We start from the raw sequence: 22,657 nt of genomic DNA on the forward strand, positions 1-22,657 counted from the left end.
GTTTAAAGGTGGTTAGTTCCTCAGAGCCTCATGAGATTATCCCAGGCTGGTTTGGGAGGTGAGGGAGAAGATTTCCGGAGTTTCTCTGTCCATGGGTGTGGTGGCCGATGACTGGAGGACAATAAATGTGGTCTCTTTCTTTAAGAAGGGCAGCAGGAATAGGCCTGGTAATTACAGGCTGGTCTTCAGTGACAGGGAAATTAATGGCACTAGTTCTGAGGGCCAGGATTAACCTATCCTGTGAGAGGAAGGAACTGGCCAGGGATAGTCAGCACAGCGTTGTCAAGGGGAGATCCTGCCTGACCCATCTGAAAGTGAACTTTTTGAGGAGTCCACATAGGGTCCCACATAGGACACTGGTCCAAAATATTAAATGGACATGTTGGCAAATTGGGATCCCGAACTGGCCGGGTGATGGGAGGCTGTGGGTGATGGTTGTGGGTTGCTTTGGTGACTGGAAACCTGTGACCAATGTTTCATCACAGGGATCAGTACTGAGAATCTCACTGTTTCTGGATATATGTTAACAAACAGGATATTAATCTGGGAGGAGTGATCAGTAAGTTTGCTGATGTTCTTGATGGTGAGGAGGAAAGCTACTAAAGCAAGATAGTGATCAGATAGGATCACTGAGGGATGATTCATTAGAGAAGGATACGTACAAAATGAATGTTAGCACCCCAAAGAGTTCTGAGCAACTGAGGGACTTTGATGTCCAAGTCCAAGGTTGCCCGAAGACAGCAGATCAGGTGGAAAAGGTGGTGAAGAAGACCAATGGGATTCTTGCCTTCATTAGCTGGCGTTATGAATAAACTTTCAAAAATATTGATAGTCCACACCTGGAGTATTGTGTGCAGTTCTGGTTGCTACATTATAGGTTTGATTACACTAGAGATGGTGCAGCGGAGATTCATCGGTAAGTTGCCTGGGTTGGAGCATTTCAGTTATGAGGAGAGACTGGAAGGGACTTAGTTTTGTTCTCCTTGGAGCAGAGGAGGCTTGTAGAGATGTATGGTGGATAATGAGAAGCATTTCACTGCAGCAGAGGTCTTAAGATCGGATGGCCTTGGTTTAAGAAGAGGGACCTGAGATAGATTTTTTTTCACCCTGAGGAGGTTGGGATCTGGCACGATCTACCCAAGAAAGTGATCAAGGCAGGGAACCTCACTCCATTGTTGAAATATCTAGATGAGCAATACGGTCACAAAGATTTAGAAGGCTGGCCACCATGTGCTGGTAATTAGGATTCATCGAGTACTTGTTGCACAGCATAGACATGATGGGTTGAAGAGCCTGTTTCTACACTCAATGTCTTTACGTTTTCTCTAGATTCAACAAGTGTTTACAAGAGGAAGGAGGAATATCAAGAGAAATTATCCTGTGAGCAGATTACCAGTTCCTTCCCGTGTGCATTCCAATACCTGGTCACCATTTAGCACAACACGTTAAATCCTACATGAAAATGCAAGAGACTGCAGATGCTGGAAATCTGGGTCATGTATGGAGAGAAATGGGCATTCTGAACCTGAAATTTTGGCTGTTCATTTCCCTCCACAGATGCAGCCTGACCCACTGAGTTCCTCCAGCTGCTTTGTGTGTTGAAACCAGACACTTGTTGGGAGAGGTAGCTGTCACCTTGCTCTTTGGCACCGCTTACTGGTTCCTCAGGGTACTGCACCATGACATTCCAGCTCTCATTTCCTAACCCACAGACATGGTGTGTAGTTGGGATGGTTTCAGCACAAAAAAGGGGACTGATTCTCCAAGAGTATGGAAAGGGCAGCAAAATTATAATCTGAGCAAGGAACACAGAGGCTGTGAGCTCAAACCCCGCAGCATGGTCCTTTGTGGAATGTCATGGATCTGATAATTCAAAGATACAAAGTACATTTAGTATCAAAGAATGTATAAATTATACAACCTTGGGATTTGTTTGCTTACAGGTAGCCACAAAGCAAGAAACACGAAAGAACCAAATTAAAGAATAATTAATTAAATAAATAAAAGATGATGTGCAAGAGAAAGGAAAAACAAAACACAAATCATGTAAACGAAGCGATCAACAACATTCCGAACCAAATTGAATCCTCAGATCTGAAACCCAGAGTAGGCCCAAAGCCTCGCTTACCAATTCATCATAGAGCACAGCAGCCAGGGCAATCTTCATAGCCTCAGTGCCATGGAGAGAGGAGTGAGCAAAATCAGCTTGCGCCTCTGATCCAGACACCCTGTCTTTCAGTCTGTCTGGGACAGACTTTAAATTGACCAAATAATGGGACAGCGAGGAGCTTGGGCGCCTTGGAGAGAGGAGTGAACATTGCAGAGAGTGAACAAAATCAGCCTCACCTCTGAACTGGACCGGTGTTTAAAAAGTGGATCGTACCTCGCACTAGAATCTGGCTACCGTGAAGGGCTTGGGGCCTAGACCATGTCACCCAGTGTCTCGCTCCAGATCCAGATCTTGCCGCCCAGTTCAAAGCCTCTCTCAAGCTCTTCGAGTCAGCTTGGCATCCAGAGCGATCCAACCTTGCACTCGGGCCAGTCGCATGGACAATGAATCTCCTCCGCCACAACTTCTCCTCTTGGCACCTAACACGATCCAGCCTTGGCCCCAAGCCAGTTGTACAGGCATCGGAACTCCACTGCCCTGACTTCTCCTCCCCTGGTTCACTCCATTTGCATCAATTCTGCAACACACCACCTTGGGCTGTTGCAAGTGTTAAATAGTGCCATTTTAACCAGAAGTTAAGATGGCAATAATTCAGGAGACAACAGTCAGGAAAGCAAAATGGATTTTCATTAAAAATGAAAAACCATACCAGAACTAACCTAAAGGAAGGGGGGTTTCATTTTTATTACTGGTTTTCACATCTTCAAAATATCACTTCACAGCCTGGATTTAAAACTCAGCAATTTCTTCAGCTAGATGGTGGTGAATCTGTGGAATTTGTTGCCCCAGAAAGCTGTGGAGGCCAAGTCGTTGGGTGTATATAAGGTAGATATTGATAGGTTCTTGATTGGTAAAGGGGTTAAGGGTTACAGGGAGGGGGGAAGAATGAGGTTAAAAAAATCAGCCATGCATCACCAAACTTGATGGGCTGAATGGCCCAATTCTGTTCCTATATCTTACTCCTGAAATGTTGTTACTGCTTCAGAACTATCTTCTTCAAGGGCTAGTGAAGCAGTCACTGAATGTGTTTGAGGCAGAGGTAGGAAGAATCTTGATAAGCAATGATTGAAAGGTTGCGGCTACAATCAGATCAGCTGTGGTCTTCCTGAATTTTGAAACAAGTTCTATCACAAAAATCAGCAGCCTCCCTTCCACTGACTGTCTACACTTCCTACTACCTTGGGAAAGCAGCCAACATAATCAAGGGCCCCTCCAACCCTAATCATACGCTTTTCTCCCCCCTCTCATTGGGCAGAAGGTACAAAAGCTTGAAAGCACGACTCAAGAGCAGCTTCCATAGGAGAATTGAATGTTCTGTTGTATGATAAAATGGACTCTTGACTTCTCAATCAATCCCGTGATGACATTGTCTTTCCCATAGTACTACCTTGATGTACCGATGCTTTGAAGTGATCTGTCTGGAAGGCGCACAAAATAAAGTGGTAAAGGTGACAACAGTAAACCAGTTACCAGTACCTAAGCTCAAGGGGCTGACTAGCCTCAGCAGTAGTTCATACATCAGTGTAGTGTCCAATGTATGTACATCTGCTATGTGACAGGTGACCTGTGCCCTGAGAGCAGGTAGAGAGCTCATCATTGTGGTGACATCCCTTGTTGTGTATTCACCTGTTGAACATGAACACAGGGGCTACACCTGGTCATTTTCATGGACTCCTCCCTCTGGTCACCTGGGCATCTTACGGCTTTCAATTGCTTTCATCATTTATGAACTTGCAACTTCTGGAAAACTGATCTTTGGTAACTAGTCCATGATCCCCTATTTCCTTCTCTGTTCTTTCCCAGTACAAGATTATCCAGTACAAAGGAATGTGTCAGTGTGATTAGACAGTAGATACCCACACATGGAAAGGAATTGGTTCAGCACACAGGAACCATTTGTCAGAATAACATTTTGTACCTACTTCCAATGGTATTGGATAAAAGCAACAGAGAGCTAGCAGTTACCAAGCTTCACAAGTCAATAGCAGTTCAACACAGATTAGATGGGATGAAGGGCCTTTTTCTGTGCTGTAGTAATGAAATGAATAAGGCTTCTCCAGACCCACTCGTTCTGAGATAGTTCAGGATGATATAACTTATATTTTGATGCCTCTGTGAGTAACAGGCACACAAAAGGGGCAAGTAGACAGTCGCAGCTGAATTGGCATGGGGTGGGTTTACAATTTTTCAGAGCATCTTTTAGCTGAGGAATAGGATGAACATAGATGGAGAGTTCCTCATCAACGTTCAACATTCCCAGTTGCTGGTGAGTGTTTGACATTAAAGGCCAGTGTGGGTCACTGGTGATTTAACATAACTTTTGACATGAGGTCATGGCAATGATGTCAGTGATGAGGTCATAACAGTGAAGTTGTGGTGATGAGGTCACGGTGATGAGGTTATGAAGGAGGTTCAAAATGCCTAGGAGAACCCTTCATAGACTCATTGCTGTGACCTCACAGGTGTGCTCACCACTATGACCTCACAGAAGTGACCTCACCACTGCAACTGCACTACTGTGACCTCTCTGCCAAGAATGTGATGAGTTCATGGCAATGACAACATGTCAGGGGCATGGCGGTGAACTTGTGTCAGTGAAGTCACAGTGGTGGGGTCACTGCTGTGAAGTCAAGGCAATGAGTCTGACAGGTTTTCTTGAACATTAAAAATGCTGGAGGGATCCAGGATCAATGAGCAAACACCTTTCATTGTTTTGCTCTGGGATTTTCAGCTTCTTCACCAATGTCATGGAGTCAAGGTGTTCTGAAGGCCATTCACGGACTATCATCTGATCAGACTAAAGAGCTTCATTTGAGCAGGACCCTGATAATGGGACTGGTTGTATGGTTGGTTATATTGTGTCAGTGTGTTCCAGTTTTCAGAGCCCACACACTGAATGTGGAGATAGACAACAGCTGGAGGCCAGATACCAACCTATCTCACTCTGCCCTGAATCCAGAGGCAACTTGTGATCCTCAGGGAAAGGAGCTAGGTGCACTTTGTACCTGACCCCCTCAGTTTACCAGTGTAATGCCCTGGTTAAGATTTCTACTGCTATGCTGTAGGTATTTCATTGAAGCAGCTTTCTGTAAAAAGCAGAATGTTTTGCTTTTGGCTAAAGATAAGGGGCTATGTTGTTCAACATAGGAATATTGTGTCAGCCAATCAGGAAGGTCGGATCAGGAGAAGGTTCTAGACAGGGCAGGGCAGAGAGAGATTTGGAATGTCAGTGGTCGGGTTCATGGTCTTTTGCCGGGAGATATGGAGAAGAGAAGATTTAGAAAGTAGGATTCGATCTGACGGGAAGACGCAATTGCAAGAAGGGCTTTGCAAGATGGAGTCCAAGATAGGAAGTTCTACCAGTGATTGGTGATGAGAATTCAGCACCATGCGTAGCAGTTATACCCAGCTATTGGAAGAGATAGGCTCCAACAGTCATGTGCACATTGAGATTGGTCTAACTGTAATGACCCTTTTTATTTTTTATCCTTTTTTTTCCTCTTAATAACTGTTTGACAAAGCTTAGATTAGTAAACATACTTGCTTTATAATTTTATGCAGGTGTATGATTTGTCATTTCTGGGTGACCAGTAATTCTGTATGGGCAGATTTACACAGCATTCACTCAAATCGAAGTTTCTTTCATTGGAATGTATCAACTTTCCTGTTTGGTTGAACCCCAAATCATATCAACCCTAGGTACTTGTTGTTTATGAAAAGTGATCTTCTCACTGCTGAGTCATGTGGCTGAGAGCAGAGTTAGCTAACGAGCTGAGTTCGAATACGAGCCCTGCTGAGAGGGTTACACAAGTCAGAACGAGTGGGTCTGGAGAAGCCTTATTCATTTCAACACTACAGCACAGAAACAGGCCCTTCATCCCATCTAATCTGTACTGAACTACTATTCTGCCAGGTCCCATCGACCTACACCTGGAGCATAGCCCTCCATGTCCCTCCTTTCCATGTTCTTACCTTAATTCTCTTCAGTGTTGAAATCGAACCCACATTCATCACTTCCACTGGCAACTTGTTCCACACTTCCACCACCCTCTGAGTGAAATCCCCCTCACTTTCCCCTTAACATCTCCCGAGTACAGAAGCCTCCGATCCACTGTTCACGAGGTTCCGTTGCTCCCGCTACGCCTCAGTCGGCGACACTGGCATGGAATGGTTCACCCACCGAGCCGCAGGGCCTTATCCTGAAGATGCAAATCTTCCGGGCTGCATCCTGGGGATATCGAAAAACTGCCAGTCAGTAAGCTCCAGAAGTGGGAACCACATCCATGAAGAACTGCAGTTTGAGTGCAGCTGCACATCACGGACTCAGACGGAACTTTTCTCCCAGTTTCTGGCTTCTGCCATGAACCCACTGTTGAACTGAATTTACTAACTCATCCCGAATACCAGACGACTAAATCTTCTATAGGAGTGTTTTAAGGGGAAACTAAATAAGAAAATAAAGGTTCAATGCTAGTTCCTTGGAGCAGTAGTATGTGTGGAGTATTGATACTGACACAGACTCATCAAATAAAATATTTTAATTCTGCGCTGTAAAACTCACAAAGTGCTTCAATATGATCAGCCAAAAAAGAGAAAGGAAACAGCAAGGTACAATTCCAGAAAATTTTATTGAAATTGTAGTTATGGTTTTCACAAAAGTAACTGGGAACAATCGGAAGGAATCAACAAACACCTTCTACTCATGAAATGACATTGCAGATGAAGAACAGAGCGAGCAGGTGATCACATGTTGCATTAGCCTCACAAACAGAACTGGTCAGGCAACCAACCTGAGCACCTTGGATCCAGCCCGACTACTCAGCCACACTGCGGATTCCGGCATACAACGGATAATATAAAAGGTAGCACACATGTGCCGTCTTATTCTTTGAATGAGATCTCCAGTTAGTCAGAGTCCCTTCCTCTTGGTTCTTCAGCCCAACAAATTATTTTCCATTTAAAGATTTATCCAAGTACCTTTTGAAAACTATTGTTTGAATATGTTAACGCTGACCTCTTGGGCAGTACATTCTAGATTATAGTTGTAACTTCTAAATATGGAAATCAATATGATATGAAAAGGAAACAAAATAAAATATTACAAATGAGTGGGATCTCCTCATGGCCAACACTGGTCATACTTGAGCCATCTATTTTAATCTGTAACCACCTTAAAATATATATACTATATGTAATCTATTTTACATTGAAGAAGTATTGCAGAAAAACAATCTGACCTGTCCATTGTCCTTAACATTGAGATAACATGTTGACGCAGAAGTTGGTTCTTGCAAGGTGTATCACATCATACTAAGGACCACTTACAAGCTGAAGAATGTAACTGGCTTGATGTCAGTCTTTAGGCTCAGTGCTGCCAATATGAGTTTAGGAAACTTGCTGATATGCCCAAGCCCCTGTCCCAGATAACTAAAGTGGCCGTGTCCTGTGCCTGGAGCATGCGTGACAAATCGTTGCAGGAAGAACTAACCAGTTTAGCATAATTCAAGAAATGGCCACTGTTAACAGTGTGACTTCCACCCGCTTGAGATTGAGATCTAACTGAGCGCTAGTTCAGGTGAATTCTGCAAAAATGATCAGTGTTGCTGATTCAAGACTAGATAGGCTGCACACTTGTTTCTGGTAAAAAAAATATGAGTAGTAGGATGACATCTGGGCTGAATCTTGCCCTCAAACTTAAGTAGCCCCACACGGAGCTGCTAACTGCCAACTCCTTTTGTAACTGCAAAGTTGTTTGGGATTCCCAATCTTGTACACAGCTAGCTGGTCTCAGTTGTCGGGGCCAGTGTGATCCTACACGGGAGACTGAACACAGGGTTTCCCAGCAACTGTGCTGGGGAACTCCCAAATAAACTTAGAATGGAGAGGGAAGGATTTGGGGGAAAAGGTACATTTTAAGATATTATTAAATACATTTAAATATCTTGTTTTCTAGTTTAATTGTTTTCCACATTAATGTTTTTACATATTATAATAATTTAAACTTTTAACAGCAATACACAATTGAGTGTGAGCATTGGAGGCAGTTAGACTTGGGTTGAACTGGTTCTGAGAAGAGAATTTTATGGGTGGTGTTTTCTATTTATGTCAGTGCACTGTACAGGACCTTGTGATCAGAATGTGATGACTTTGCTGGGGGAGCTTATTTCAGGCAATGAACTCGTGCATTCTGCAGGCAGTGCCTGGTGAGTGTTGAAGGCAAGGTATCTTTAGAAGTTGTGGCTAATGATACCAGTGCCTTGAATAAGGAGAGCTTTTCTAATTATGCCAGCTGAAATACCAGAGGAGATCCCTGTGACTTGAGGGAATTTGCAAGCAAAATTGCATTTTGCAGGATTACAGAAGCAGAATTTTGCTTTCATCTGAAGTGCAGACAACATTTTGACACATCAAAACCCTTGATTCTCTTAAGTCATCCAGGGTTGTCACTTTCCTATTTAATTACATGAAGATAATAACATAAAATGTACAAATCTGTAACAGGCAAGCCCCAGATGCCTATCTATAGGGAGATGGTCAAAAGGAAGGTAGGATTATTTTATGGTTTTTTAGTTCTTCGGCGTATAAGGCTGTACCTGAAAACTGGATGTAGTGCCTGAGAATATATCTTTTTAATGGCTGAAATATATGCTGCATCAGAAGATGTATCCCTTTTCCTATAATGCCTTTTCAGTAACTCTATAGCAGGATTGGGGCTCCCTTCTTGTGCATTACCACGTGCATTAATCATATTATTATTCATTCCAAGGCTATTCCCACCTTGATTATATCCATTGGAATTTGATCCTTGACCATAACCTCCTTGGCCATACCCATTGGAGTTTGATCCTTGACCATTACCACTTTGGCCATACCCATTGGTGTTTGATCCTTGAATATTCCCAAACTGGTCATACCCATTGAAATCTGACTCTTGACCATACCCCCCTTGTCCATACCCATTGAAGTTAGACCCTTGACCATATCCTGCTTGGTTATCCTCTTTGACATTTAACCCTTGCATATATCCATCTTGGCCATACCCATTACCATTTGACCCTTGACCTTTCCCTCCTTGATAATACCCATTCCCATTTAACCCTTGTCCATATCCATTACTATTTGACCCTTGACCATTTCCCCCTTGGCCAGATCCAATACCATTTGACCCTTGACCATATCCGCCTTGGTCATATCCATTACCATTTGAACCTTGACCATAGCCTTCTTGGTCATATCCATTATTGTTATGCCATTGATCATATCCTCCCTGGCCGTATCCATTACCATTTGACCCTTTACCATATCCCTCTTGGATATATCCATTGTAGTCTGACCCTTGACCATTCCCGCCCTGGCCATATCCATTGCCATTTAACCCTTGACCGTACCCCCCTTGGCCATATCCATTGCCACTTGATCCTTTACCATATCCCCCTTGCACATATCCATTGAAGTCTGACCCTTGACCATTCCCACCTTGGCCATATCCATTTCCATTTGACCCTTGACCATATCCATTGAAATTTGATCCCTGACCATTTCCATTTTGATTAAATCCATTGTTGTTTGACCCTTGTCCACTAGCCCCTTGAGCATTACCCCCTTGGCCATTTGCAATACCGTTTGATCCTTGACCATTACCCCCTTGGCTATTTGCAATACTGTTTGATCCTTGGCCATATCCATTTTGAACATTCTCATCGTCCTCATCATTTTCCTCACTTTCCTCATCACTTTCATCTTCATCTTCATCATAACCATTAGCATTTCCACCTTGCCCATTCCCATTTAACCCTTGACCATTTCCACCTTGTCCATTCCCAATGCCATTTAACCCTTGACCATTTCCACCTTGCCCATTCCCATTGCTATTTAACCCTTGACTATTTCCACTTTGTCCGTTCCCATTGGCACTTAACCCTTGACCATTTCCACCTTGCCCATTCCCATTGCTATTTAACCCTTGGCCATTTCCACCTTGTCCATTCCCATTGGCATTTAACCCTTGACCATTTCCACCTTGTCCATTCATATTGCTATTTAACCCTTGACCATTTCCACCTTGTCCATTCATATTGCTATTTAACCCTTGACCATTTCCACCTTGTCCATTCATATTGCTATTTAACCCTTGACCATTTCCACCTTGTCCATTCCCATTGGTGTTTAACCCTTGACCATTCCCATTTTGTCCATTTGAGCCTTGACCATTTCCATTCTGGCCAAGCCCACTGCCTTTTGACCCTAACCCATTGACATAATCATCAAACACTTTGCCAAATAGCCATTCCCAACCACTGGACAGTGGTGTATAACTGTAATGCGTTGATGTGCCTTTGCCATTAGAAGATCCTTGGTACATCCCATGGTTTTGCCTGTTGTAGGGACAGCGACGGGACCTTGATCGAATTAAATTGTGCAAGTTGTTTTCCTTTTGGAGCTCTGCTAAACAAATGAATGCAAAATCTGTTACTGATGCAGTGCTTCAGTTTTTACTATTAGCATCAAGGTATTGACTGAGTCTTTGATAACAAAGGAAAGAGAGAGAATAATGATAGCATGGGGGATGTTATATACAAGACTTTTCAAAAACATTTGATGAAGTCACTTGTAGGAGACTTGCTGAGAATATGGCATTGGAGAAGGAATCTCCAGGAATGGTAAGAAAACTGGAGAAGTTTGTAATATGGCCAATATAGGTGCCACAGAAACTGGAAAAGAATGATGGGAAAATGGCCAGTACTGGAAGTGGTTTAAAGGCCATGCTAGAAGAGCTAAGCAGTAAGTAGGTTAGGGCAGTGTTCTGATTGCAACGCATAGCTAGCTGGAGCAGAGATAGGCAAAAGAAGGTTGGAAAGTAGGCCAACCTTGGGAGAGCTGGTCATAAGGTAAACAGAGTCATGACAGAAAGACAAGACCATAAACTAGAGCACCCAGCCGAAGAGAGAATGGGGAATTGGCTATCTGGCAGATAGAGGTAATTCTAGCAGAGGTACAAAATTCTGAGGGGCATAGTTTGGATGAATGCACTCAGTTTTCTCCCCAATATAGGGAATCAAGAACTCGAGGCATAGGTTTAAGATGAGAAGAGAAAGATTTAATAGGAACTTGAGAGGCAACTATTTTACCAGAGGGTGGTATCTGTGTGGAGAAAGCTGTCAGAAGAAGTTTGTTGAGATAGGAATAATAACAACTTTTAAGAGACAGTTGGACAAGTACATGTGTTGGAAGAGTTTGAAGGTTATGGGCTGAACCCTGGCAAATGGGACTAGCTTGGATGGACTGCTTGGGTTGAAGAACCTGTTTCCATGCTGGGTGACTCTATGAACTCAATTAAAAGTGATCAAGTGCTACAAAGAAAAGTGGGTTACTGATGAAGTACTGTGAAATTTAAACATTTTGCATGTAATTTATTGAAGTACTATAAATTGCTGAAATTCTTTCTAGGTCAGTTGAGTACCGTTGAGTTCTCACTCAAGACGGTCCCCACTGTACACTGTAACAGGACATGTTTGAGGAGCTCACCACTGCTGTACCAGATTTTCTCTGTGTGGAGTCCTGACCTGAACCACAATTAGGGAAGACTGTTCTCCACATGAAAACCTGGTTTGGCGAATGGTCCAGACACCAAATCCCTCCAGCCACAATGGGGCTGTGGTATCTCACGGTATTCTACTTGAACATAACATCAAAACCTGATGTACTTGTGGCAAACCCCACCCAAGGGCAGTGCACAGGCCCCGCAATCTCAACAAGGAGCCCAAGAGCAGCAGTGATGGAAGATTTTCTGATTACACCGAGGACCCCAAGGGGAGGATTTAGAGCCCTTTCTCTCATCATGCATGAATGACATAGATCTGCATGCAGGAAAGAGAACATCGAAGCTTGTGGATGATAAATAGTGACTGGTTAAGATCTCAGGAAGAAGAAACATAGGAGTAGCAGGTGCACTGTCATGCTAGTTAGAGTGAAGTGATTCACCTGGAGATGAGCAATATGGATAGTCCAATTTAAATAGTTCCATGTGGAGCCGGGATTTACAATATCTGTTGGAGCATTATTGCAAATCTCTGATCTGCCACGATAAGTCGCTAAGGCACTTTTGAAAGTGTTGGGGCCCGTGGCTTTGTAAACCAGGATGTTAAAAACAAAAGAGAGAAATTGTGTTAAACATTTGCCAATCATTTTCCAGGCCACAGTAAGAGATGGTGCTCTCTGCCTCAGCAGTTCAGGAAGGGTGACAAAGCCCAAGAGAACTTGCAGGGGAGATTTAAAATGATGAGACCAGGATTGAGGAAGTTAGGTGGAGGGTTTACAGAAGATGGGGCTGTTCGTCAAAGCACAATAGGTTGAGGGAGGACTTGATGTAGATGTTCAAAGCTGAGAAAGGATTTTGACAGAGCAAACGGAAAACATGTATCTTCTGTCATGGTGGTTTAATATGAGAGGTTGTAGAGCTAAATTAATTGAACAAGTAATTTGAGGAAAATAAGGGGAATGTTTTTCACACTGACGGTCACCAGGATCCATAAAACACCACCTAAGATAGTTGTGGAATCAGATTACATAGAAATATTTAAACAATACTTGAAGAGCACTGACTTAAGTAACTGACTTTATAGTAAATTCCAAATGTAGGTTTTGACAAGCTCAAAATTACACTCATTGTTGATGTTGGCAATTGTTGAACTATTAAAAATTGCCCCAAATAAGCTAAGAAGGGATAAGATACTGTCAAATAAATAATAAATCTCAATTGACAATTGATATTTATTGACAATGCTCAGTTTGAACTTTCCCTTTAATGACAAGTTAATCATTGGCATTAAATGGAACTGTTCCATTTTACACTCCAGATTACATGGTTTCAAAAATTGGCAAGTTAATGGTCTAAACTGAAGTTCATCTGAGAATTCCTCAGCACAAGAATATAGACAACACTTTTGGTTAAAATTTACGTACTTTGGTCCGTTGGTGTGTTTGTTGAAGACTGCTGGCAGTCTGGATGATCAGGATTAGTGAGGCAGTCCTTGACCTCAGTATTGATTGAACTCTCATGATTGACAGCTGAGAAAAAAAGAAACACTTTTAGCTAGCAAGAGTAATTTTGATTTCAGTTGCACACTGAACCAAAAATATCACTGTTAACAAACATCAGGACTCAGAGCCAATAAAGGAAATATGCCTGATGCAGGATTTCAACTTGAAACATCAATAATTCCTTTCTTCCCACTGAGTTCCTCCTGTAGATAGTTTATTGTAAAAAAAAATCATTGGGTTGTTCAGTTTGAAGCAAGTTTTAAGGAGATTCTGAAAGGAATCAACCAGGTACAGAGGTGGAGGACTTTAGGGAGGGGATTCTAAAGCTGGGGACTTGGTCAGTTAATGATGGTGGTAACAAACCAGGAGCATCTTAAGGGAACTACCACATCCCAGAATGAGCAGATCCCAGTCAGCAGATCAATGTTCTTCATTGAGCACCCCTCAGGGACTTAGTCAAAGAGCAAGAAACAGGCCTGTCAGCCCATCATATCTGTGCTGACCAGGTACTCATCTGTACTAATTCCATTCATCAGCACTTGATCCGTAACTTTCTTTGCCTCAGCGATTCAAGTGCTCATTCAAATACTTTTAAAATATCGTGAGAGTCTCTGCCTTCACCAATCTGACAGGCAGTGTGTTGCAGATTCTAACCACCCTCTAATCTTTGTACTCCTCACCTTAAATCTTGTCCTCTGCTCTATTATGGGGATAAATTTCTCACTATCCACCCTCTCCAAGCCCCCATATCCATCTGTTGTTGCCCCTCAACCTCCTGAGCTCCAAACTAGTCTATCCAATTCCTGCTCAAAACTGAAATTTTTTTTCCATCCCTGGCAACATCCTGGTGAATCTTTGCTGCACCAAAATTCTTCCTTTAGTATGGTGACCAGAACTACACACAGCATTTTAGCTGTGGCATAGCCAAAGTTTTAAAAAGTTATATGATGACTTACATGCTTTTATATCCTATCCTGGCTAACGAAGGGCAGCATCATATGCCTTCTTCACCAGCTTATCTACCTGTGTTCTCACCTGCTATTTGTAAGGAGTTAGTATGTTCTCTCCATGACAATGTGGGTTTCCTCTAGGTGTTCTGGTTTCCTCCCACATTCCAAAGCCATATGGACTAGGGTTAGTTAGTTATGGGGCATGTTATGTTGGTGCTGAAAGTGTGGCAACATTTGCAGGCTGCTCAGCTGATTTAATCTGATGCAAATGATGCATTTCATTACAGGTTTTGATGTACATGAGACAAATAAAGCCAATCTTCGCTGCCATTTTTAGTGATCGATGGATGTGTACACTAAAATCCCCCATTACTCAATACTACCTATTGTGTGTGTCCTAACCTCATTACAGCTTCAAACGCAATTGAGCTTATACCTGTCAGGATTAAATTCCATCTGTCCTTGCTCTACTCAGTTTACTAACTGCTCAATATCGTCTGAAACCCAAGTCTATCCCCTCACTATCAGCAACACTACTAGGGTTCATGTCATCTGCAAACTTGCTAATCATGCCACCTGTATTCATATTCAAAGAGTTGATGCATACTGTACGACCAACAGTAAGTAAAGGTCCCAGCACCAGTCCCCATCGTACATCACTGGTTCACAAAAGTAACATTCCACCCTCTCTCCTGATACCAGGACAACTTTGGATCCAATTTGCCAATTTGCTGTAGGTCTCATGGGCTCTAACTTTTGCACCAGCCTTTCATGTGGAACCTTGTCAAAGGTCTTGTCCATGTAGACATTATCACCATACTGCCCTAATATACCTATTAGTTTAAAAAAGACAAATTGAGTCATACATTGTCTCCCGTTAACAAAGCCACACTGACTATTTCTGATCAATCTACATGTAGAATAATCCTGTTTCTCAGAACTTTCTCCAGTACATTTCCTACTATTTTTAGACCATTAACAATAGAAATGCAGTGGTTTTATGCACAGAACTATGGGGTGGCATGGTAGCGTAGTGGTTAGCACAACACTTTACAGTAGCAACAATCAATTCCCACTGCTGTCTGTAAGGAGTTTGTATATTCCCCATGTTACTGCGTGGGTTTCCTCTGGGCACTCTGGTTTCCTCTCACAGTCCAAAGTCATACTGGTTGGTAGGTTAATTGGTCATTGTAAATTGTCTTGTGACTGGGCTAGGATTAAATTAGGGGATTGCTGGCCGGTGCAGGTTGAAGGGACAGAGGGGCCTAGTCCGTGCTGTACCTTAATAAGTAAATAAATAAATAACATTTGTGTACAAACACTTCTAGAATCTAGCATTTTCTAGAAACCATTCTGATATTTTGTTCATAGTTTTCAGAGAGTAACTTTATTTGTCACATATACTGTACATTGAAACATTAAAACACACAATGAAATGTGTCATTTTCTGTGTCAATGTCCAACACAGTCCGGATTCATGGTTGGGCCAGCTCAAAAGTGTCCCAATGCTCCCAGCAGCAACATAGCATATCCACAACTCACTAACCCTAACCTGTTCTTCTTTAGAATATGGCGGGAAACCAGAGCACTCGGAGGAAACCCCTGTAGTAACGGGGAGAACATACAAACTCCTTCCAGACAATGGTAAGGATTGTAGTGTTAACAATTTTAGGGAATGAGTGGTTGGTCTCAGATCTCACAGCCACTTTCGTGAAGTTCACCACATCCACATCTCTGTTGTCTATTGCCTACCCGTGTATGAGTCCCATTCACTTATCACTGATAATGTGCTCTCTGATTTACCCCTGGTTCGATTTTAATATTTTCATTGTTGTTTTCAAATCTATCTACGTTTTTGCTTTCTCCTGATCTCTGTAATCTTCACCAGCTGCAAAAAAACTGATGTTCCTTCATTTCTGGCCTTGTGATCACTCCTCCAACAGTAGCTGTGCCATCAGTTGTCTGGGTCCCAGGCTCTGGAATTTCTCCTTAACCCCCATAGATTTTTTTTCTTTCCTCCACTTCACTGGACCTTGGACAAGTGGTTCTTTCCCTTTATCCTATTGCATACACCTCTATTCTGGAATTGTGTGTTCTCCAGCATCCAACTAATATAATGGTATAATGGAATGTGCATATGCTTCATATCTTTTCTGACCAAAAACCTTTCTATTTCCTGCTCTACCTGTAGCTAAAACGATCCTTCAGGTCACCTCTCCACTCTGCTGACCTACTGTTACCTGATGGGAATCGATGAATGGTTTTGTTTGTTAACTCTCCTGGGAAACATCTAACAATGTTTCAGTGCATTATATAAATGTAAGTCCTTAAGAAATTCTGCATTAAAATTGAAAAACACGAGAAATTATAAAGATGTGATAAGTTTCACTTGCGCCACTACAGGTGTATATCCATAGACATTTCCTTTCATCCTCTATTTCTTTTTGTTCCGTTTGTAGATACAGCATTGAAGACTAGGATTATACAAATGGTCATATGCATTTCCAGATATAGAAATGTTCACTCCTTTGCTGAAGTTCTCTCTCTGACCCTTTACCTTCCCTGATTATTGATCCTTCAGCATTACTGAATTTACTTTTTCTAGACATATTCTCTCAGAAACCATGCCCTGGAGACTCTCATCCGAATTATTGACATAGAACGACGACAAATAACAAAGGCTCAACACCAACCCTCGAGGCACGCCACTAGTCATGGGCCTCCAGTATACCATCATCCTCTGCTTCCTACCATTCAAGCCATTGTGCATGCAGTTAGCTATCTTTTTCTGGGTCCCATGAGATCTAACCTTCCATAGCAGTTTACCATGTGGAACCTTAACACAGGCTTTACTGAAGTATTTATAAACAAGAAGGAGGGCCACGAGCACCAGCATGAAGCAGCAGGGCTCTATACTTTGTTTCTGTGCTGAAAACTCAACGTGATTTACTATAAAAATAGTTAATCCAGGGATAGGTAAATTTTCACTTCAGGATCAAAATTCAACAACAAAACAACTGGTTTTCTGCACTAACTAATCAACATTTAAAGCTCTTCTTATCGTAGAACCATGAAACTGTACAACAAAGGGGAGGTCATTTGACTCTCCATCTCTGTCCTGACTCTTCAGAAAAGCTCTATAAACAGTCCCAAGTTCCTGCTCTTTCCCCAGGTCCTTTGTAAAGTTTATCCAAATTCGCTTTGGCAAAAGTCCTGTTGAGACCTCTTCTACAGACCTGACAGACACAACACCAAATTATTCCATTAAAAAACTTCTCTTCATCTCTGATCCTTTTACCTTCCCTGATCATTGACCCTTCAGCATTACTGAATTTACTTTTTCTAAATGTATTCTCTCAGAAAGCCATTTCCGCAAAATAAAGGATATTTTCAGTATCTAATGTTAAAGTAAATTTTAAAAGTAATTTCCAAAAACTTTCATAGATGCAGTGTCAGATTATAAAAATTACTTACCGAATGGATCCATATTGAAACTTACCTTTAGCTGCAGTCAGATGGAAAACAACAAAGGTGCAGAGGGCAAGTGCAAGCACCTTATTCTCCATGTCTGACAAAGTTGTCAGGAACTGATACGGAGGAGCTGCTTAGTTCAGCTTATATAACCCTATCCGAGTGCCAGTAAGCCGTTAATTACTGATTTGAGTTAATCACCACACTAACACTGCAATTTAGTTCAAAGAACTGTACTTACTTTCAGAAAGTTGAAATCTTTACAATCCTTGGTAATGAATAATTCTTGATTGAAGCATTAAGTCAGTATTCACTTCTGTCTCCAATGGAAATGGAATAGTTGGTTATTTATACAGATTGACACTTGGGAGATTTCATGTTTATCATTGTAAGCTCACTTTTCACAATAACTGTAATATAAAGTGACAATGCTTTCTGCACCATGTAAGTAAACGTTGGATTTGGAAGGGCATGTAAAGAGAGATGACCAGAATGTTGAGCAAATTATACTGAGGGAGCTGCATTTAATATAACTGCATTGGTAAAATGATTTACTTTTGTTACATGTACTGAGGTACAGTGAAAAGCTTTGCTCTGTATGCCATCCATACGGATTAATTTATTACAACAGTACATTAGTAGTACAAAGAAAAACAACAACAGAATGTCAAATAAAGGATTACAGTTCACAGAGAAAGTGCAGTGCAGCAGACAATAAGATGCAAAGACATAATGAGGTAGATTGTGAGGTCGGAGTCCATCTCACCATACTAGGGAACTGTTCAATATGCTTATAACAGAGAGATGGAGGCTGTCTTTGAATCTGGAGGTATGTGCTTTCAGGCTTTTGTATCTTCTGCCCAATGAGATGGGAAGAGAGAATGTCCAGGGTGGATGGGGTTTTTGGTTATGTTGGCTGCTTTACCAAGGCTGCAGGAAGTGTAGACAAAGTCCGTGTGGGCAGATTGGTTTCTGTGAGGTGTTGACCTGAGTCCACATCCGCCATTTCTTGCAGTCATAGGCAGAGCAGTTGCCATACCAAGCCGTGCATTGATAGTTACCAAGATGAATATATGTGAAGGAAGTTACATTTTTACAAATACAATGAAGAGGTTCAAGGAAAGAGTTACTGATCTTTACAGATCAAATGGCCATGGTAAGATGAGGATCACTTTGAGAGTTAGGTCAGACCTTGCACAAAGGAAGACTGTTATGCTTGTTAGAGGTCAAGCAGCTCAGCAAAGACATTGGTGCACAAGCTATCCTGGGCCTAACCAGATTCAAATGCTTCATCAATAACCTTCCTTTCATCATGAGGTCAGGAGTAGGAACATTGAATGATGATTGCACAAAGTTCGGATCCACTTGCAGTTCCTGAGCAAATGATGCAATCCCTGGGGCAAGACTCAGTCACAAACTAATAAATGGTAAGTAACATTTGCACTAATGGCCAAATGCATCAGGGAGATGGTCTGTCCTCAATATTAAATATCATCACCAACATCCTGGGGATAAGCACTGTCCAAAGAAACAATTGGGCTAGGTTCCATAGTATAAAAGCAGGTCAGAATCTGGGTATCCTGCAGTGAGTGACTCACTGACTGACACTCTAAGCCTTTCCACTATCTCGGGCACAAATGAAGAGGGTGATAGAACACTCTCTCTTGCCACCATGAGTGCACTGCCAACAAGTCACAAGTCTGACACCATTCAGGACAAATATACATAAAGTCTTAGAGCTATAGAGAAGTATATTGGGGAAAGAGGCTCTTTGGCCCATCAAATGCATACTGACCATCAATCATCCATCTTTACATCAATCCTCTCCACATTTCCTTCAACTCCTTCCCGGATGCTACCACCTACCTCTCCAGGAGGGACAATTTATAGGAGCCAATTAACCAACCACAACTGCAAATTTTGGAGGAAATATTCAAAGTTAAAGTTAAAATTTAATATCATATGCACAAATACATGTATGCACAGGTACAATGAAAAACTTGCTGGCAGCAGCATCGCAGGTTCACAGTACCATATCAGCAAAGTTCACAAGAAAAAGCTAAACATAAATTGTACACAATTTTTAAAGGTTACGATGAAAAAAGCAAAGCCATTTTTAGTGTAAAGTGATCGAGGTGGTCATAGTTTTGTTATATTGGAGTGATTAGGGTTGTGACAGTGGGTTCACGAACTGAAGGGCTGAAGGGGAGTAGCTGTTTTTGAACCTGGTGGTGTGGCACTTTATCTCCTGACTGATGGTAGCAATCCCTCAGCCACAGTGATTCCTCATGTGATGATATAGGCAACATATTATTTATCCAATGTAGTAAATTAATGTTTTTCACTGTGGTTAACCAGAACAGGCAGAAAAAGAGACAACATAACATCAATTTTCAGGATCCCTGCTCGTTTGCCTGCTTGTTTGACTTTTACGATCATGATCTACCTTTAAACATTCAAACAACTCTATCAAAACACTGCTGTAAAAGGGGTCAAGTTCACAATGGCTCTAAGTCTGACCAATAATGATCCCTGGATTTTGTTCAATGATCCAGTATAGATAGTGGCCTTTTGCCCCTTTGCACCTATGCTGGCCCTTTGAACAAGTGCTATAATTGGATCCACCGAATCCTGTTCTTTCTCTGAACACAATTAAATATTTATGCTTTTCAGCATATATCCAGATTTCTTTTGAAAGTTACTATTTATGACATCTGTAAGGCCAAAACTATAATTATCTTATTGCTGAAGATATTGGAATTTGACTATCCTTTTTGAAGGAGTCTTGCCCAAATTCTCAAGGCTTGTTGGGTTGAGTTGTTTGCTGTGTGTGCTACTTCAGGTATGCTCAGGTGACTGCTGACTGTTAAAGGAAAGCATTGCCGTCTTTATTAGAGTTTTGGTGTTGTGACAAAAATGAAAAATTAACTATAAACCCACCTTTCCTCAGTCCACCAGTCACCTCAGGTCTTGTTGCACCAGTCCCTCTCTCCTCTTTATTTTGGCTTTCCCCTCTCCACTCTCATTCCTAACGCAGGGACTCAAATTGAAGTGTCATAGGGTCATAGAGCACTACAGCGCAGTAGCAAGCCGTTCAGCCCATCTAGTCTCTGCTGACATGTTTTTTTCTGGCTAGTCCCATCTACTCACACCTGGAACATGACCCTCCACGTACCTATCCAAACTTCTCTTAAATTGAACCTTCATCCACCACTTCTTGTGGCAGCTCGTTCCACACTCGCAACCCTCTCATAATGAGTAAGTTCCCCTTAATCATTTCACCTTTCACCCTAAACCTATGACCTCTAGTTCTAGTGTTACTTAACATCAGTAGAAAATGCCTGCATGTATTTATTATATATAAATAAATAAATAAAGAGAGAGAGAGAGAAAGAGGGGGGAGAGAGAGAGAGATTAAATAGATAGATAAATAAATAAACAAACAGGCATTTTCTATTGAGGTACCCCTCATAACTTTCTATATCTCCATAAGATCTCCCCTTATTCTCCTACACTCCAGGAGTAAAGCACTAACCAATTCTTCCTTTCCTATAACTCTGGCCTCAAATTCCAGCAAAATCCTTGTTAATTTTCTCTGCATTCTTTCAAATTTATTGATGAATTTTCTGTAGGTAGGTGGTCAGAACTGCACACAATACACAAATTTGGTCTTATACAAATTCAAAGTAACATCCCAACTCCTGTGCTCAGTGCTCTGATTTATGAAGGCCAATGTGCCAAAAACTTTCTCCCTGTGACACCACTTTCAGGGAATTATGGATCTGTATTCCCAGATCCCTTCTTTTTCTACCACACTCCTCAGTGCCCTACCATTCACTCTGTAAGTCCCACTCTGGTTTGTTCTGCCAAAATGCAACACCTCACATAATAGAGTTCAAAGCAGATTTATTATCAACATATGTATTACTATATACTACCTTGAAATTTATTTTCTTGCAGGCATCTACAGGAATAAAGAAATACAATACAATTTATGAACATTATTATTATTATACTTGAACAAAAACTGACAAACAACCAACGTGCAAAAGAAGAAAAACTTTGCAGATAAAAGTAATACTAAGAACATGAGTTATAAAGGATCCTTGAAAGTGAGTCTGTAGATAGCAGAGTCATTAAATTCCATCTACCATTTTCAACCCATTTCCCCAGCAGATTGAGATGACACTGCAAGCTTGAATAGTCTTCCTTGTGGTCTACTACACCCCCAAGTCAGCAGTTCCTTTCCCTCTCACAGACGCTGCTTGACCTTCTAAATTCCTAGATTGTTGGTTCCAATTAATTCAGCTTCTTTCTTGTCTCCCTTCCCCCACCCACCCATCTCTCCCTCACCTCTTCTCACCTATCACCTGCCAGCTTGTACTCCCTCCTTCCCCCTAACCTATATATTCTGGTTTCTAACTCCCTTCCTTTCAAGTTCTGAAGAAAGGTTTCAGCCTGAAACTTCGATTGATTACTCCCTTGCAGAGATGCTACCTGACTTGCTGAGTTCTCCCAGTTTAAAGTGGTTCTCAGACTTAGTCCCAGGCCACAATCTCATTGCCAGATAAGCCATTTCATTTCTCACATGATGTGTAAGTGTAAAAGGTTACAGTTCCGGTACAACATATTTATGGCTTGATTTGTGGATTAACAGTGAGAGATATTGCAGGATGTAATAAAGAAACCAGTGGGCTGTGGTGGGGCAGCACAGAGTTATGGGATGCTCTGATGTGAACCCCCTCACCTACTCCATGACCCTGCCGAATCTAAACCCTCCCTGCTCAGGATTCAGAATGACCCCCCCACCGCCCCCCCCAGTTCAGTGCTGCATGCTCAGAGAAGCTGTCCTTCAGGTGAGTCATAGCATCATATAGAACAGAAGCAAGCCCCTTGACCCACCACATCCATGCCAATCACTGTATCAATACCCATTCCATTCATTGGCATTTGGTCTCAGGAGCTCTATGCCTTGCCAGCTCAATGATTGAGCTACTCTATCGAGAAGGCATTTAGCATGATGACC

General features: G+C 41.9%; 1 protein-coding gene across 1 annotated transcript; it reads right to left on the bottom strand.

Moving 5' to 3' along the window:
* Positions 1 to 6,799: 6,799 nt before the first annotated feature.
* Positions 6,800 to 17,764, bottom strand: LOC140726246 (uncharacterized). Its single transcript, XM_073042357.1, has 3 exons — positions 17,660 to 17,764; positions 13,133 to 13,237; positions 6,800 to 10,612 (listed from the first exon to the last, which is right to left on the bottom strand). Exons 1-3 carry the CDS (start codon positions 17,724 to 17,726, stop codon positions 8,727 to 8,729), a joined length of 2,058 nt encoding a protein of 685 aa, XP_072898458.1. The 5' UTR covers positions 17,727 to 17,764; the 3' UTR covers positions 6,800 to 8,726.
* Positions 17,765 to 22,657: the final 4,893 nt, after the last annotated feature.

The sequence above is a fragment of the Hemitrygon akajei genome, chromosome 4 (assembly GCF_048418815.1).
Source record: "Hemitrygon akajei chromosome 4, sHemAka1.3, whole genome shotgun sequence".
Lineage (NCBI taxonomy): Eukaryota > Metazoa > Chordata > Chondrichthyes > Myliobatiformes > Dasyatidae > Hemitrygon > Hemitrygon akajei.

What these genes read in the sequence shown, in the direction of transcription:
- LOC140726246 (XM_073042357.1), bottom strand. Translation starts at nt 17,726, where the DNA reads ATGGAGAATAAGGTGCTTGCACTTGCCCTCTGCACCTTTGTTGTTTTC. An exon ending in CCATCTGACTGCAGCTAAAG is followed by an intron (nt 13,238 to 17,659) that starts GTAAGTTTCAAT and finishes TTTTTTTCTCAG; the next exon opens with CTGTCAATCATGAGAGTTCA. An exon ending in AAACACACCAACGGACCAAA is followed by an intron (nt 10,613 to 13,132) that starts GTACGTAAATTT and finishes TTTGTTTAGCAG; the next exon opens with AGCTCCAAAAGGAAAACAAC.